The sequence below is a fragment of the Leguminivora glycinivorella genome, chromosome 1, assembly GCF_023078275.1.
Source record: "Leguminivora glycinivorella isolate SPB_JAAS2020 chromosome 1, LegGlyc_1.1, whole genome shotgun sequence".
Taxonomy (NCBI): Eukaryota; Metazoa; Arthropoda; class Insecta; order Lepidoptera; family Tortricidae; genus Leguminivora; species Leguminivora glycinivorella.
In genome coordinates this window covers 1,110,219-1,129,736 of record NC_062971.1, presented here as the reverse complement: position 1 = coordinate 1,129,736, position 19,518 = coordinate 1,110,219, and the positions used below count along the sequence as shown (strand labels likewise).

At 37.9% G+C, this 19,518-nt stretch overlaps 1 protein-coding gene across 7 annotated transcripts in view; it reads left to right on the top strand.

Annotated features, from left to right (window-relative positions):
* The window catches only part of LOC125232359 (synapse-associated protein of 47 kDa), a 171,229-nt gene extending 163,578 nt beyond the window's left edge, over positions 1-7,651 (top strand). For 6 of the 7 annotated variants that reach the window (XM_048138021.1, XM_048138010.1, XM_048138015.1 and 3 more), the window contains one exon: positions 7,443-7,651. In XM_048138021.1, the coding sequence (XP_047993978.1) occupies positions 7,443-7,576 (134 nt within the window). In that variant the 3' untranslated portion in view covers positions 7,577-7,651. Of the gene's footprint in view, positions 1-600; positions 3,008-7,442 lie in introns of those variants that run through there. The other variant, XM_048138035.1, reaches the window with a different exon arrangement.
* Positions 7,652-19,518: the final 11,867 nt, after the last annotated feature.

The window sequence follows — 19,518 nt, the reverse complement described above, 5'->3', positions numbered from 1 at the left end:
TAAGTTATCTTGGAAGTAGTAAATCTCTTTTCAATGTCCTTGAAATAAATTATGAGTTACGAGTTTTTTTTGCCGACACGAGTTTTTTTCATACTTAGCTAACTTTCCATTAGAAACATCAATGATAGATCATTTAACAAATTATTTGCTATCGCAGCGATGACACTATAATCTGCTTTGGATCTCTCTTGAAATTAACTGTATAAATATAATGTCACTGTCAAACCAACTTTGAGAAAACTCTTGCATGATTTTGGATCTTACGATTTGGTTGAAGCATAATTAATATTTACTGTGGGCATGCGTTTTTAATTAAAATGACGGAAAAAGAGGTCTGTCGTCAGATCCAAAAGTATCATGAAATATATTTTATTGAAAATATATTTGCACTTAATTATTTATTTAGGCGATCCAATAATTTAAAGGCGATTTTAGTTACATTTATAGTATTTTGTCGATCTTTGCAGAAAGCAATGTAATTAATATCGCAAAATGAGGTTTATTATAAAGATTTTTTGTAACAAACAGTGCAAATATATTTCGTGCATATAAGTGTGTCTCTGACAGCTGTTTTAAAGCATTTTCTCTCCCGGAATGCAGCTTAAGCAACGCATGGACTCCGGGGCATCACATATAACACCATTGCACGGTTCTTATTCACTATAGGCTCTATGACAAGTATATATGTATTATAGGTAGTGTTACTCTGTACCACGTATCAGCTCCGTAACATCAAGTATCATATCTCTATTTATATTTATTTATATCATCGTATTTTTAAAACATACTGTTTGAAGCGTGGGGTGTCACTGATGTGTAACTATTGATATGGATCTCGGATCGAGAGAGATAACAATTATGTTTGATATGATCTAGCCAAGGTGGAAATGTAAGATTTTTATAAGTGACATCCCTTACTTAGTACTGACTGGGTATACTAAAAGCAGAACGTTGACTCTGAAGTGCTCTAAATCCAAAATGTCTAATGCTTAATTTGTTCGCGGACCGTATGCGGCATTTTGTGAGTAATAAAGTCCAGTACACCATGTTTTGTATAGGAGTGCCACACAGCAAGTTGCCAAATGCACCATATGTGGAAACACGAACTGCCAGAAAGTAAGCCAGGAGTAAGAAATTTTCGGACAGATAATATTTAATACCGGAGTCATTTAGTTATGCTTGTAGGTAAACCCAGCCAGTGGTACGGGCCTAAGAAGAGCCTTAAGAATATGAATAGAACCGGCAATCAGTCGAGCCTTCGACGCGAAGTGTACTTGCGATGTTAGGCTCTTCTCGTGTAAGACTCCGTTTGGTCGAATAATGCCATTGGTTCGTTTAACATTGCCACCGTAAGTGAAATCTCTTGCTTATTTGTCACTTGGGGTTACGACTTCAATAATGTTTATTAATTTCTATATATATCTGACAGTGTATAAAGGAACATACTTTAAATGTAATTACTTAAATATATTGAACCCGTTATGGTACATTCTGAAGTTATTATTGCAAACACAATTTGGACGGCGTGTATGTATTAATGACTTTTAGTGAACAATCAAAGAATTCGTCTATCATTATTGCATTGGTAGTACCAAAGATTTAAATTATTAAGTATAGTAGTTTAGGCACATGTACTTTTGGTATAATTTGAAGTTATTAATTTGTATTTATTTGTGTTTACGCTTAAATGTTAGCATTTGAACACATACTGACGTTTAAATGCGCTTTAGTGTAAATAAATAATGTGAGTTATTCGCAAAAGAAACCATGTAACTGCGATAGTAGTAAATGGCATTATTCCACCGAACCTCTCACTGTTTCACTGTTAATCCTATCACTCTATGATTTATGCATATATAAAGAAACTATTGCTGTTCGATTGTTTATATTATATGATATATCAGCTCCATATCTCACCGTTGTTATTTATCATCATATATAATGAATGTTATGACAATATCGCTTGTCCCGCCGGACGTAACTGTATATATTGTCGTGTCTTTATATATCACCTGTTGTATCACATTAAATATATAACTAGCTCTATATTTCAATAGCTACATAAAAATACTACATAAAATTTTAAAAAAGCTATTGAGGTATTCGAACTGTATACTTGTCTATCAAATTTTCAATGGAACCTATTTTAATGTCTACTGAATGTTATATATATGTCTAAGTATTATTAATTCTTGTACTAAGGTTCTATAGCTCCGTCACAGTCTAGTACCGCTCAGTAGTTCGACTAAGTTTATGGTTTTGACATTGCTACCCGATTTTAAACTTTACGACATCGCTTCAAACTCTGTTTTGCCTTGACGTGTGCTTTTTGTTCTGCTTGCTATTCTCAAAGTTGGTCTGATTTCGACGTGTAGCAATGTTGAAACTTTATTTTTTGTAAATATGAAGTGTTGTCAGTTTTTCGAAGGGATCGCATTACAGCCCAGACACTGAGAAGGGTTACTTTCGCATGTTCGCTTGTCTCTCTCTAACACTTGAGAATGTCATTGTGGCCCTGTTATTACGAGACATAGTCTACCTACCGCCTCTATTACTCGATTATTACAAGAGGTATAGAAATGTTGATAATCGATTTCGAAGTATAGTTGAATGTGAAGCGTGTTCTTATAATATCAGACTTGTAAAGCTTTGTGAGATCGAGATGCGAGTCTCCGAAAGTGACCCGTCGTAGCCGCGACATATCACTTATGTGTCAGTCAATTAAAATAACTGCCTCTAAACTTTCAAGGATACTAAACATGCTGGCAACACACCCTTCCGTGTTTCTTTTGTAATAAAATATTTACAAATAGACTAGGTCGTTACATTGTATCTGAGATATCCAGTGTAATTACATTTGTGTAGAATAGTTGATATTGAAGTAAAAAATCATCTATTTATAATAGTTATAAGGACGGGGGCTATGGGGGCGCTGCCTTTTGCATTTGAGTTTACTATGGTTGCATTTGACAAAAAAACACCAAATAAAACAAAAAAAAACAAGTCATATTCAACAACTTAAAATGGGGTGAGCACATAAACAATATAGTGAAAAAGGCAAACTCGTTCCTGTATGTTATAAAAAGGTCCTTTCAATGCATATCTGTGGAAGTTTTTAGGAAAATATACAAAACATATGTACGACCCTTGCTTGAGTATGCATTCCAAGTTTGGAATCCATACTTTGTCAAAGACATTGACCTTTTAGAGAGTGTGCAGCGAAGAGCCACCAAGATGCCTTTCCAGCTGAGACGCCTACCTTACGAGCAAAGGCTAAGTATACTGAAGCTGCCCACGCTTAAGGACAGGAGAGCGAGAGGAGACCTTATCGAATGTTTCAAGATTGTTACCCACTGTTACAACCTCCCCGACATTCACAAAGTAGTCGCTATGAGAAGTACCAGCCGCGAGACCCGAGGTCGCAGCCTAAAACTGATTCGCACTCCTACTACTACTAAAGCTGCATATCATTCCCTATCCAATCGTGTTGTAGCGGCTTGGAACAGTTTACCGGATAGTGTTGTTACTGCTCCCTCAGTGAATGTGTTTAAAAACAGACTAGACAAGTGGCTTTTAAATAATAAGATAGTGACATGACTTTGCTAACTATAAATCATGAGACACTGTGTGACATAGGCTCATCAGCTGAATAGCTGCTCGCCTATAATTGAATAATAATAATAATAATAATATTCATTTAAAATTGCTATAATTTTCCAGAGCAAACGGGATGATTAGATCAGACGAATCAATCAAATTGACGAGAAACAATTCTCGACTGGATCGGCTTTAACGTTTCAAAGCGATATCTTGGCGTTAGGGTTGTCGTTTCTCGAATTCTCATGCTGTATCTCTGTAAGATTTGTTTTAAATATATATATAATGAATAGTGCGGCCCCCAGCACCCCCTGGCGTCCGCAATGAGAAGTTACGAGCACTGGCCTACGTTCCCTCGCAGCAGTTACCCGAGCCTAACGCGATTACAGCGAGCTGACACGTGGAATACGAGCGAGGCGTGGTTTTTAATAGCGGTTCAACTGGACATTTAAGTAATACATCTGTGTGTCAATACCATTGAGAGATTGACACTTCGAAATCAGAATGTAATAAAAGCACTTTTAACATACATACATACATACATTCACGCCTGTATCCCATAACGGGGTAGGCAGAGCACATGAAACTATTAAAAGTGTCAGTGCCACTCTTGGCAATAAAAGGGTTGAAAGAAAACGAAAATTCTAACAAAAAAACAAACAGTTGTGAAAATTGTGAAATTGAAACATATTGATGTGTTTTAAAAGGAGTGATTATAAAAAAGCTAATGTCATGTTTGCTCATTAAGACATACGAACGTATTCAGCGGGTTAACAGAATAAAAGCATTGTTTCTTATCATGAGTATTTCGAAAGAAAATGTCCTTTGAACATTAGCTTACTTGATACGAGTCGAAATCCATTTTACCTAGATTTGATGGTTTCGCAATGAAATTAAATCCAGTGATCTTTTTACCAAGTGACAACCCTAGGAATTGAGACTTTGCCACTCGCTCGTCTTTCCACACGTCAAACTCGTCGAAAATTATCAAGTGTCTTTAAATGTAACTAAATAATCTGGCTGTTGTGTGTTTTGGATCTTCGCCGTTGTCATTATAATTAAAATAATGATTTTATAGCGTTCGGTTACCTGTTCTTCCATGACATCCGCGTGGGGAGGAAATTGCTGTATTTACTAAGAAAGAAAATATCTCATCAACTTTGTCGAGTCAATTAGTTTTCGCTCAATTCAAAATCTGACGTTTCTCGGCGCTTTTGAGCCAAAAACCTCCGCAAATACGGACAGGGATCCCGCTCATGCCGAGCCTGCTCCTACCGTCATGGACTTATCCGTAAATACGGCTTGAACATCTGCAGATAATGCTTCAGGAAGGACGCTCACAGCATTGGCTTCAAGAAGCTGGACTAAACGGAGCTATTAAATAATGTTAAGGTATAAAGCCGAGTTTAAACGTGCAAGTTATTGCTGCAAGTTTTGAGACAGAAGTATATGCAAGAAAGAGATGCAGATATTTGCCACTCTTACTTATAGTTGCGTCTCAAAACTTGCAGCAATAACTTGCTGATCTAAACTCAGCTTAATACATTATAAAGTCCAAGCAAAAAATTCAACTTTTCTCTTCCACCGCTTGGTAAGGTTCGGGAGAAGTCACATTAGTATCGAGCCGCATTTTGTGTATGAGAATCGCTCATTAGTATGAAAATGCGTACGTATGCTTTCAGCATGCCGTTGCGTGAGCGTCTTCATACTAACTAGCGATTTCTCATACATAAAGTGCGGCTCGATGGTGATAGATGTGACTTCACCCACTCGCAAATATTTGTGGTTACCAGTAAAAAAGCTAAATGGTTTTCGTCTACACTACGTCAATGTCAGATGAAGATTGATGGAGTGTGGGGAACCAAATGAAATGAACTACAGAAATGTGGCTTGCCTTAATTTCCCAAAGGATTTGGCACGAAAGTTTGGTTTGGTATCAGCTTATTAAATTAGTACTGTAAAGCGAATTGAAATGTGCAAAACATATGAAAATGTTTTGCACATTTCAATACATTCGAAGATCAGAAACAAGCAGACTATAAAATAAAAATAAAACTTGACATCTTTTGAGCTTGCTAGGAAGCAGCTTGTTAGAATCAAAAAGTAACGTTAGCAGTCTTGATATTAAGGAAAACTGTATTCAGATGGTATACTACTATATCTTTGAATATATGTATATTGTTTTAAATGCAAGTTCCTTGCGTAATATGGATTTTTTAATTTTGGTCGCACTTGTGCTATTTGACATCATGATCTTGATGGTACAGTACCTGTGAGTAAAAGTACTAAATAAGTACTAGTAAGTACAGCAATTTCAACCCTACCCTACAGTAGTACGTTATTTAGTTTCTAAACGACTTGGAAGTGTATTTAGACCGTTAGAGTAATTTACTATCAGTACATGAACAATGTTTAGAACAACGTAAACGTTATGAAATTGGCATTATAGTTAGTTATTATGAATTGAAATAATTATATTATTCTAAAATACATCGGTCTTGTTATTTTAGTGCCGGTTTTGAGAAGTTTTTCTGCAGGTAATATCACTTTTGAGATTATTGTAAAGATCGTTCATAAGCTAGCAAGTATTCTAAACCTTTAAAGCTCGGCCACACATGCGCGTTTTGAGAGCGTAGCGTTAGCGGAGCGCACTGATAGGGGACGCCGGCGGGAACTAACGATCGCGAATTGCGAGCGGAATGCGCTCCGCTAACGCTACGCTATCAAGACGCTTTATGTGTGGCGGAGGCTTTAGCAGCCAGTTCAAGAACACCTTAATTCAAACTTATTCCTAAGGAAGTTCATCAATTGGCATTTTATACTTGTAAGTTGTAACGATGCGTTCTTGAATAAAACAAATGTTTAAATGTTTATGTTCACTAGTTTAGAATACTTCCTTGTTTTACGATCTTTACATCAAAACATGTAAGTTTCAGACGATCATTAAAAAAATAGAAAGCCATAGTGGAATGATGCCTCACCAAGTCACCATTGGTAAAATATTCGCGTAAAATATTTTGCCTGAAACTTACAATAATAATAAAGTGGGATGCTATTTTATTTATATCTATAATCAGAATCACCCAGGATTCACTACATGACGCTATCGCGTCGATATATGAGAGATCTTTAAATAACCTAAAGTTATTTTTTTGTTTCGATAAATCTCGCGTCAAATAGTGTATTCAACGACTGCATTGTTTTTCTTTTCACAGAGCCTAATAAAAATAATACTAACGGGATGGATAGGGTGACTGGGTATGGAAGTAACACGGGTTGGTTGTCACAGCGGCCATAACTGACAACCATAACTTCGTATAGACGGATAAGGTCTAAGAAAAAAACGTACCTCAAAGCCATAGAGAAAAAGGTACGGTGGCCTAGATGGCGAATTACAACTTTGGGGAACGCTCAGCTAGATGGCGCTATTATTAATATTTTACATTTTAACACATATTAAACTAAGAATATGGGCCAAATTGTCAAAACTGAGGTTCAAAAGTTTTAAGCTTGTGTCGAGAGATGGCAGTCTATGCACTGTGATTATACATTTTACTTTGACAGTAACTCTCTATAATACTCGATCCTCTTTGCTGACAACTATAACCGCACGAGTAAGTTCATCAACCGCTGTCAAAAGATGTAGGCTATGACTCACGATCTTTTGACACCGGTCTATAAAGTCACTCGACAACTAATGTTAGTTATGGCCGCTGTGACAACCAATCCGTGTCACTTCCATACCTGGTCTCCCCTACAATAGAAACACGTTTATATACAAATAGCATTCCACGCGCTTCTGACCAAAGTTTATAAAATACAATTCTTCCCCGGTTTGATTACAGAGCAATGGGAGAAGGAGTTGGAAGCCGAGTTGAACGAGTACGAGGTGGTGGCCGGGGCGGGCAAGCTCGACGACAAGCACTGGGACGACAAGGAGTGCGAAGACTTGCTAGGAGACGCCGAGGACCTCAAATAACTTCACTGAGGTACTCAACTATTAGAGGGGTATTCAGGTCTCTACAAGAGTCTGTGAGATGTAATAATTGAGGCGATTATGGCACTGATTATATGAGCTATCGGCTGTAAAAACGAACAAAAAAGAAGCCCTCCCGTGTACTGTTTATAGTCCCGATGAGCTATCAAAATCGCTCATAGCTTACTAGCTCGCGGGGACCAACCAATCACAGAATGTGATCCAAACGTATCTACTTAGCGTGTCAAATGAACTCAGTGAAATCCACTGAGTTGTCCGTCTTTAATCGCAGCTTGCAGCTGGGTGTCAATTTTTGTAGTTGAAGTCTCAAAACATAAAAAATGCCTCGTTACGTGATATTCAATTGCAACAACACAAAAATTATGAACAATCAAGAGGTGAGAGGGCGAAAAACTTCAGGAACGAACCAATACTACTAATGCCATTGGGCCCTTCGCATCGACTACCAAAACATATAAAAATCAGTTTTTACATTTCATCTAGGTTTTCTGTTTGTTCGGAAAGAATGGAATTAAGATATATACTGTTATGCCGTAACTGATCCCGTAGCCAAGAGTGCAATCATTCACTCTTCGTACTATTTATCTCTCTATCCCTCTTCTATGTTGGTGCGACATAGACAGTATCATATGCCACGAAGCTTGAACGGTTGGCCTTTGCTACGGATTCCTGAATTCCTAGTGAATATTTTCAACGGTTTATGACATAAAAAAGAATATTGGCTCTGTCGGGTTTGTGTCTTCCTTAATACTGGGAATTGAACAGTTAAATTTTAAAATTAAAGCGTAATACAATTTCGTCGTGTGTGTTGTGATCAAAAACACCAATTTAGTCGTGTGTGTTGTGATCGGTCTTTAAATTGGGTAGAATCCATTGATTAATAAAACTAGTTAAACACACTTACGGTTTCCCCAAACCTATCGCGGCATCGGCTCTAGCCTAGAATCGCTGGTCAGTATGAAAACGCTTCCGCTTCGTATCCGCCTGGTCATACTAACGAGCGATTTTTGGTCAGCGAAAGCTGATTCCGTATCGATAAGTCTGGGGAGTCCCTTAATCAAGTATTTGAAAATTGGGATTTTTGTATTAACAGTGAATACATTAACTTATTTCTAACTGCCAGAAAACTTCATTGTAACAGTATTTAGGTTTTCTGGATCTCGATAATATCAAAATGCGGACTGTTAATATGAAAATCATATAAGATATGTAAAATAAAATAATACAAGCTTCAGATGAGCTCAATTTTGTTCTTATGATGAGAGTTACATGTAAGGCCGTTTTCACATTATCCGATCCGATATCAGATGTCGGAAGGATTTCAAAAGCGTAGCCGATTACATGGGTTTCCCCGTATGTAGCGAAAATGTCGTAGCGCCGCGTAGAGCCCGGTTTCGAAAGTGTTGGTGCATTTAACTACTAGGCGTTGATGACGATTAAAGATTATTAATATTATATGAATACCAAGCTTTCATAAGGCCTAAATCTGTGTGTTCTTTAATATCATATTATATTACGCCATTTAGATGCCAAATGCAATTATATTATACGTTAATTTTCACGATTTAGTTCCAAAAATAAATAAAAATGCCAATTTGTCTGACTGTTTTGAGATAATATGTCAATCAACATTTTTTTTAAACCAATACAATTTTTTTTATTACTATAAATCGGCTTACCAGCCAAAGACGGCCTACGATGGAGTGAGCTCGCCCAGAAGATGCCTGTTCACTCTTGATTTGAAGGTTGCCGGGTTAATTTCGACTCTTATATTTAGGCATTGGTCCCCCCCGTCCATTTATACAAACTACATAGGACATTTTGGGAAAATTTTTATCCAAATCGGAGACGTGATCCAAATGTACAAACTTTTCGGGAATTGCACAGTTCGTCGCCGAGCTATGAACTACAAATCGCGCGCTCTCTTTTTTATTTACACGGGCTCCACTATCTTTTGTTCGTTTTTATAGCTTTTGCCCGCGGCTTCGCTCGCGTTAGAAAGAGACAAAAAGTAGCCTATGTCACTCTCCACAACTATCTCCACTTAAAAATCACGACAATTCGTCGCTCCGTTTTGCCGTGAAGGACGGACAAACAAACAGACACACACACTTTCCCATTTATAATATTAGTGTGGATAGTTCATAGCTTACTCGATTCTGGTGGGACCAGTGCCTAATACTGCCGTGACATCTTTTCAATTTGTTTCAATTAATACGTTGGTTAATTATCAATAAGTAAAGCATTTGCAATATCGTCACTACTTCTAAAAAAACTTGTATCTTCGTCTGTCAATGAAAAGAAAATTGTAGCAAGTATGCATGAAATGCATATACACTTACTGCGTTTTAACTTTGAGGAACAGCGTGAGATACGAGATTTTTTAAAACTAGTGACGATATACCCTTCAATATTAGCTTTATATACCTTTTGCATATATTTGTTTAACGTTTATATTTAGGTTTTAATACATTTTAACCTACTGAGTGGGTCAAATAACTAATAAAGTGGTTACATATACCTACCCAATTATAGACTTTATTGTAAATATGTTTATACAAAGATAACGTTCATTTTTATTAAATAGAATTATTATTTATCCATATAAATGTAAGGAGCCTTTTTATTTTGTATGCGTGACTGTTTGTTTGTTCTAATGAATTTGTGATTTTATTTTCAAAGTCTATTTTAAAATAAGTAGTGTGTGCGTTTAAATATATTATTTACTTTGCTAAAAATAAGCAAATATAATTATGATTAGGCTGTTGCTAAGATAAAATAGATTTATTCTCTTTTCAATGTAATAAACATTCCTATGTGATTCAATAAAATTTCTCAAAAACACCTACTATTTTTTTATTTTCCATTCCACGTACCATTTAACTTCAAAGGGCCATAATATATACCGAAAAACGTCATATACACGTGTGAAAAGTTGTTTCGTACTTCTATAGTAATTTACTAATAACCTGCCGCCAAAACAGATCGCCTGAACGGTCACCGGTACCACAGTATAATAAAGAGTAGATACAGTATAATAAAGAGTACTATCGTACAGTATGGCCACTCCCGCTCCCCGCTGAAAGTACCGCCCACCCCCTTTCGGTTACCTCACAGTTACCGTCTGTCAAAAACACGAACAGTCGACCTGTCATATTTCACTCATACAAGCATAGTACGCGTTCACCTACACGAGCTAAGACTGTGTGCTAGGAATGCGCCTCTTTCAATATATTTGATCGCCAGTGTCCGAGGTGTGCCGGTACCCATGGACAACACAAGTATCTTTTTTTTTTATATATACTACGTCGGTGGCAAACAAGCATACGGCCCACCTGATGTAAAGCGGTCACCGTAACCTATGGACGCCTGCAACTCAAACAGTGTCACAAGCGCGTTGCCACCCTATTAGAAACTTGTACACTCCCTTTTGCTGTGTACAAGCTGTGTTGCTTTTTGTACAAGTATTTCGCCTACGCTATTTCCCCTCAATGACATTGCCACAGAATTCTCTCTATTTCTGGGTTAATAAGTAACATTGTTAGTCAGCGTCAATATTCCCTTGTTGAACAGGCAATGAACGCCGAAGTGTTGTCAAATAGTCCACTAAAGGATTGTTTTGTAGGTTGGCTGCCAGTACTTATTTAAGAGTAGGTAATCTAGAGCAGAGCCCAACTGGGGTAGTACCTCCGCCTTACAGAAGACCGCAGCCAAATAGCACTAAACCCTACTCATAGTGTTGTGTTCCTGCCGGTGAGTAAGGCTGCCAGAGCTCAACGAGGGTGCGGTGTGCTGATGACGGGAGGACTTACGGAACTAACTTGTTCCGTCTATTGTCCTTTGAGTCGTCGGCAACCCGAACCCTCCTTAGAACTTGTACATTCCTTTTTGCTGTGTACTTAACACAGCAAAAGGGAGTGTACAAGTTTCTAATAGGGTGGCAACGCGCTTGTGACACTGTTTGAGTTGCAGGCGTCCATAGGTTACGGTGACCGCTTTACATCAGGCAGGCCGTATGCTTGTTTGCCACCGACGTAGTATAAAATAAATAGGTGCAGTGAGCTGCGAAATTCCATGGAGAAGTTATGAATGAATTCATTGATAAATTGGCTATGAATTTTTGCAGCTCACTGTACGGTCAATCAGTTTGAATCCTAGGCCACTGAGAACCCTGTCGTATTGGCACCGTGTTGTATTTGCTATAAACATCACATTGATTTTTACTGTGTAAAGTAGAGATGGGCCGAATATTCGGTAAATATTCGGTATTCGGCAAGTTTTTCAATGTTCGTATTCGGCCGAATAATTCGGTTGCTTTGCCGAATATTTACCGAATAAACAAAGTAAAAAAATAATGAAGATCTTACGTATTCCTTTGGATAATAAGCTCCTATTTTAGTAGCTTTCTAAGGAACTACTAGAAAGAGATAATTGCCTAAGATGCGTCAAAATACAAATACAAAGTTGGAAAAACCGTAGTTTAAGAGTTGAGAAGAGTTTAGAGTTGTTTTAACTAAGTTTTAGTTAAATTCACCAAATCGTAATAACATATGTAAAAAGTAATCGACTAACGATTAACTAATATAATTAATATTACATATACGGGTCGTGAATCTAAAACGGGCGATTGAACTCTTATCGTAATAGGTGTCGTCAGATAGGTTTTCGGGGGTGCTGATTCCAAAGTTAATGACTAATTTGAAATCATGACATTGCTGACTGTCACTTTGACACAAAAGTGGTCATGGGTGTGGTTAAGTAGGTTCTCGGGGGTGTTGATTTCAAAATTAATGATAAAATGGAAATCTGACATTGCTGAATGTCACTTTGACTTACAAGTGGTCATGGGTGTCATCAAACAATTTTTTGTCTGTATTGGTTATTGGAATCAGCACCCCTGAGAACCTGTTTGACCACACCCATGACCACTTTTGTGTCGAAGTGACAGTCAGCAATGTCAGATTCCAAAGTGGTGTTTAATTTTGAAATCAGCACCCCCGAAAATCTATTGATGACACCCATGACAACTTTTATGTCAAAGTGACAGTCAACAATGTCAGATTTCCAATTGGACATTAAATTTGAAATCAGCACCCCCAAAAACCTATTTGACGGCACCCATGTCGACTTTTGTGTCAAGTGTAGGGTTTCTGATTTCTCGTCCTATTAGAAGTCTCGAGTTTCGAGAAATCTCGAGCCCAAAGTCTCGAGTCGTCTCGAGTCTTTTTTTATAAATGGTAAAATTTTGATAAAACAATAAACAACAATATGATTAGTAGTTTTTATTGCACCACACTATTATAAAAAATGCGTAAGAGCAATAAAAATCTTATTTGAAATAAACATAAATCAAATTTTTACAAGAAAACTACAATTATAGTCTTGAAAATAATACCTAATCCTTTAACTTCCCCGCCTGTGCACGGGTTAAGTAAATTAAAATGTCATGTATTAAATCATAATGTCATTGAAATTAAACGTTTAAAATAACTTCTTCTTCTTCCTCGTTTCCTCATTGCCGAGGTTCGCGACCACAAGTAGCGTGTCTCCATTGAACGCGGTCATAAGCCATGTGGACTGCACAGTATACGCTGTCGCCACACGATTTCTTCACACAGTCAGACCATCTCTTACGAGCCCCACCCCAAGAATGTTTACCATTAATTCGCCATATTATGCATTGGTGCTCTCATAATGTGTCCGAAAAATCTGAGGGTCGCTCTTGGCATATTTTAGAGAGCCGTGTGGTGATATTCAGTTCTTGCAAAATAGAGATGTTTGTTAGTTCTTCTAGCTTTTCAAGTTATACTCGTAGCAGTCTTCGCCAGCACCACATCTCAATAGCGTCAACCTTAGCCACATCAAAACTTTTCGGGGTCCAAGTCCATAAGTACATAAATATCGAGATTATTGAAATAATCGCACTTTATTTTGACGTCGAATTCCTCTGTTCTTCCAAATCTTGTCGAAGTTAGCCATAGCACTCTTCGCAGGTTATCAATGACCCAAGATACATAAACGCGCTGACTTTTTTGTAATGACGAATTGCTTTTAAATAACATGAGGCTGTCAAAACTAGCCAAAGTCGCTGCCAGCTTACGTTGGAATGAGAGGTTAGATCGCTTTATCTCGTTATAATTTATGACCGCCGTTCGACACCGTCCCCACCGCCTCGCGATGAGACCGGGCAGAAGGTAAAAAGTTGCATTTCACTTCAGGTCGTACTTTACATTCGGGCCTCGAGACGTCTCGAGTACCTGTCATTTTTTTCTCGTCTCGAATGAAGCCGAAAGTCTCGAGAAGTCTCGAGTTCGAGACTCTCGAGCAGAAACCCTAGTCAAGTGACAGTCAGCAATGTCAGATTCCAGACTGGTTATTAATTTTGAAATCAGCACCCCCGAGAACCTATTTGACCACACCCATGACCACTTTTGTGTCAAAGTGACAGTCAGCAATGTCAGCAATGGTCAGGTAGCCGTAAAATACTTAGTCGGTCACAACCGTTTTAAAGGGTACCCAACCCATACGATCCCTGTGGGGTAATGCTGATCATAAAAATAATGACCAACTTGAAACCCTACTTTCTTTTGAAATATGTGTCGCCGCATGTTGCACAATCTACACATACTTAAACAAAAATAATAAAAAACGGGTAGAACTTACGATAATTCTACCAACTTCAATATGATGATGAATAATGCAGTTTAGGATTACTTCTGTTCACCTCTTATCATTCTTCACAACCATGTCACATATATTTTATTTTTATTTAATACTTTCGAATGATTTTAGTAACACCATACGAATCAGTATCAAAACTGTATTTGGAAGTTAAAATCAAAAACGGTACAACTATCATAAGCCATAAACGTACCTTACCTATATATTGATATTGTTTACGTTCGACTTATTTCCAATAAAGCCTAAAAAAGGTTGGCAACTCCTTGTTTATCATATGCCGGTCTTGCCTTTCTCTTTTATGCCGGACTTTCTGAGTAGGCACAATTTCTAAGTTACATATTTCAGAACATAAAACTAGAAATTGAGCGCGTTTTCAGTAGATTAATAGTACTAGTCAGAAAAAACGGTTATTAAATGACTCCGTTACATACATGATATACAAATATTCCGACTGCTTCTATTTTATTTTAATTTTTTGCGGAACCATGTTGAACTCGATGTTCGAGTTCGAAACACGAATCAAGATAATTGTTAACTAGTGTTCGTCCTAGGGATATGTATTGAAGACCAATGGCTGGAGGATGAAAAACTGGTATACCTCCGGAGGTGTGAGAGGCGTAGATATATAAACACAAAAGTTATAGTCAATAGACGGTCTTTCCGGGTAGACGGTCTTCACCACACTGACCTTAGTTCTAGTAACATATGTAACCATTATCAATCATTTAATAGTTTTTTCTTAACATCCGCTTTCTAAATATGGCGTAACCGAATATTCGGCCGAATGTTCGGTTCGGTAAGAGCTGAACCGAATGTTCGGCCGAATATTCGTATTCGGCAAAGTCCATATTCGGCCCATCTCTAGTGTAAAGGTTCTACAGTGGCCTAGGATTCAAATTGGTTGACTGTATGTCAGTACACTCTTTCCTTGAAGGTTCGTGTGACTTTTTCTCGGATGGCAATCATTAGTATTGAATATTGATCAATAGCTTCATTATAAGTATTACAACCTTTACATCGTCGCGTGACACTATCCAATGAACTAATGACCATGATTCATGTTCATTGTTTGATGATGCAGGTAAACATGGCTAAACTTCTTCAATTATCGACTTATTAACAATTACCACATTGAGCAACATTGCTACAGACTTTTTCTAAGGTTGGGGCTGTTCATTAATCACGTATCAGCATCATCATTGGTGTTTTGTTCGATCGCAGACGATTTATGGCACCATTCGAATTTCTCCGCCCAGGGGTTCTCCGGCATCTGAGCAAAGTTTACGAGTACCTACCCCCCAAATACTATTCATGACGTGAAAAGATAATAAAGGTATTGTGTTCCTGCCGGTGAGGACGGTTGGCAGAGCTCAATGAGGATCGACAACGCGCCTGTCACATCGCAAGCAAAGGCTACGAGAAAAATTTTGATGGGCTCTAGCGTCTTTAAATTGTTAGTTTTTTGTTACATTTAGCATTTCATTTTTGATTTTCCTTTTTAATGTATGTTAATAGCCGAATCATTTTTGTTAAACTGTCTTAAGTAACCGGACTTCCGCGATACAGGCTTTGCCTAGTGTGGAAGTCACAGTAAATGATAAAATTGTAGCTATTCCTTTTCTTGGTAAATAAATTATTCTATTCTATTCTTTAAAAATAAAAATATCAATAAAATCAAAACGGTCCGACACATAAAAATAATAAGTCAGTGTTGAAAAAATCGTTGCTCTAGCTTTAAAAGAGCCAGGGAGGAAACAGTCGAAGGCGCTTGTATGGAGAATTGACTCTTCCTGTTGCGTCTTAAAACAGTTTTTTTTTTAATTTATCTTCTACAAGATCCACGCTATGTATTATCATAATCGTCCATGTATTGATGGCACAAAGAATACCCGTGTGACGGTCGAGGTCGACCGCTAACAAGATCAAGATCGAACCTGCGACTCGTCCAGTCTAAGACTGCGCGCCGATCAGTGCTCATCTGCTATGGATTTTATGATACTGTTTATTTTGGTGACTGGTAAGTAAGCTGTTGTATATGTATGATAAGGATGGTAGAATTATAATAGATACCTATTTATTATAGTGAGTGATTTGTTTTATGCTGCATAAATAAATAATTAATATATCAGATTTTAACCCACGATTTTTGAACACTTCACACGTGATAAAAGTTAATTTCTATTTTAAAATTAACACAGGGATATTATAATGTACTAGAGTTCCATAGAATATTCAAAAATTGAATCAAACTACTAAGCTCAAACAATTTTCATGAAAAGTATATTTCAAAATGTATTTTTCTCGTAGTTTTTGATTTAAATGTGAGGAGAAAGCTAGGGCTTAGGGGTTACAAATTTGTTGACTCTCCGACCGATTATTTCTGAAATGACTGAATTACATTGTGTGGTAAATAAGCTTAAAGTTACCTAAGTATTCGTTAACTTGGGATAATTCCTAATCCTAATAGAAGAGTAGAATAGAAAACATTTATTTAAACGCCACATCAAAGTACATGTAAAACATATGACAATCAAACAAAAACCTTAGACGCTAAAATAGGACCTCACTCAGGATTAACGCCGAGTGCTGGTTTTCTGTGGAGACCTGACCTGGGTGGCTAGCCGAATGGCACAATCGCTCACGAAACGCTCATGAAACGAAGCGCTAGTAGATATCTATCTCTATCGCGCTTGCGTATTGGCGCGACAGAGCCAGCGGCGTATCGCTTTCTTTATCGGAGAAATGCTACGGTGACTTTATAGACTAGGTTTAATGGTTTAAATAAGTGGTGGCCAGACTTTTTCATTGGGGGCTAAAATATGAAGGAATTTTAGAGGCGGGCCAGATTTACACCAATAATAAATGCATTTTTACTACAGACCCCGTAGCCGAATGGCATTTCTATTCGGTTTAAAGATCTTTTATTGCTTGTTTCCTCGCTTTAGTGAGGTGAAAAGTTATGTGTTACACGCGGGATGCAAAGTTATTTCTCTACGCTCAGGCTTCTATTTTTGAACTACTCGCTTCGCTCATGATTCTATTTTCGAACCATAGAATCCATTCGCTCGCTCGTAGTTCAACCCTAGAATCCATTCGCTAGTTCGTGTTGCAATTCCACACTAGGTTAAAATACAACTTTACTCCCTTGTATAACAAATCTTATACTTTTAAACGAGCAATTCTTGTATATTTATTTATTTATTTATATATACCGACGATCTCGGAAACCGCTCTAACGATTTCGCTGAAATTTGTTATGTGGGGGTTTTCGGGGGTGAAAAATCGATCTAGAGTAGCCTTAGATCCCGGAAAACGCGAATTTTCGAGTTTTCATGAGTTTTTCTTTCGCGTTAATAAACGTAAAATATGGTCGTTAATTTCGCCGCGCGCGCATCGATTCCGCTTAGCTCAGTCGTACGAGGTCTGTCTAATGTACGCAGATAGATCGTAGGTGTCAGGGTTTCGAATATCGGCCCGCCATCGCCCAGATATTAACTATTATTTCTCAAAAGAATAACAATCATTCGCTTATTTGAGAAAAAATAACAAATATTTAAGTACAAAAATAGTTTCGTGAGCGAAATGATCATTTCGTGCCGCGCTAGTAAGTTGCTATAACAAAAACATAAAGATTTAATATAATTATAACATAATAAAAGTGGTGTGTAATAGGTAGAACAAAACACGACGCGAAACGCCGCAGAAATGTAGTCTGGCTCTGTCCGTCTGTCGCGCCAATACGCAAGATCGATAGACATAGATTGCATTTCTGCGATGCGAAACGCTGCAGAAATTATCGTATTCGGCTGCAGAAATTATCGTATTCGCGCTTGCGTATTGGCGCGACAGAGCCAGCGGCGTATCGATTCGGCTACGCACCCAGGTGCCGTAGCTGAATGGCATTTCTGCGACACGAAACGAAAACGAAACGCCGCAAAAGGTAGTCTGGCTCTGTCGCGCGCTAGTACGCAAGAGCGATAGAAATAGATATAAACGAGCGTTTCGTGAGCGTTCGTACGCACCCAGGTGCCGTTTGGCATTTCTGTGAATACGCGTTTGTGCCATTACGCAAGAGCGATACGTACCGTTTCGTTTCGTGAGGTTTCGCTGGGGCTGGGGGCCGATTTTTGAGTCTCACGGCGTTCGAATTCAGAAAATTGTCACTGAAAATAATAGCCAATTCACCGTTTTCAACCGGTATTTTAGTGAAAGTGAGATTCAAAAATCGGCCCCCTGGCCATATTTTGAAAGACCGGTGGCGGGCCGGTTACAATCCTTTCGCGGGTCGTACTCTGCCCACTACTGGTTTAAATAAAAGTTCAGGGTTTAAAAACGTTGTCTCGTGACCGAAGATATGTAAACTAATACGTTTATAATGTGTTGAACAGACGGTTATTTGTAATATTTATGCTGATTCTCCTTACAAAAGCCGTCGGCCGTGACTTTAGTTCCAATGTTAAACGTAATTTGCGTACGTATTTAACTTATTCCGGAGGTTGTTCTATTCCTAGATTGTAAAATTACTATGAGTTGATGTGAATAATGAATAAATAATCACTTTTGTTTACATCTGGCCCCGTAGCCGAATGACATTTTTGCGACGCGAAACGCCACCGAAACGCCACAGAATACGAATGAAGTCTGGCCAAAGGTTATGCCGCAAGAGCGATAGAGATAGATAGCTACGAAAGAGATGTTATCGTGAACGTTTTTGCATACGGCTACGCACACTATCCTAGTTACAATTTATATTATACAGAGTGTAACAAAAATGGTGGTGATCCGTTTAAGGGCGTACTCAGTATCGTATTCTTATCAGGAAAAAGTAGAAGAAAAATTTTTTTGCGCTAAAAAAATTTTCACTTTTGTATGAGCCAGGCCGCGCGAATCGGTCGAATCTCCATACAAATACTTATATCCTACTTTTTCCTGTATATCCTTATATTATACTTTTTATCCTACTTTTTCCTGATGAGAATACGATACTGAATACGCCCTTAAACGGATCACCACCATTTTTGTTACACCCTGTATATACTTTCGTTAATTGACTATTTTGATCATGTTCTAGTGTCATTGTCATGCCAGGGGCAGAGAGATGCCAGTCTTCCTCTGTCTTACGACAGTTTCCGGCAGATACTTCGTTCTAAAGTCTCCGGTAAGTATCATAAAAGCCGCCGCGCAAGGCAATTGCTGCGCAGCTTGGTTTAAAAACCCCTCAACGGAGACTATTGCAAAGACCA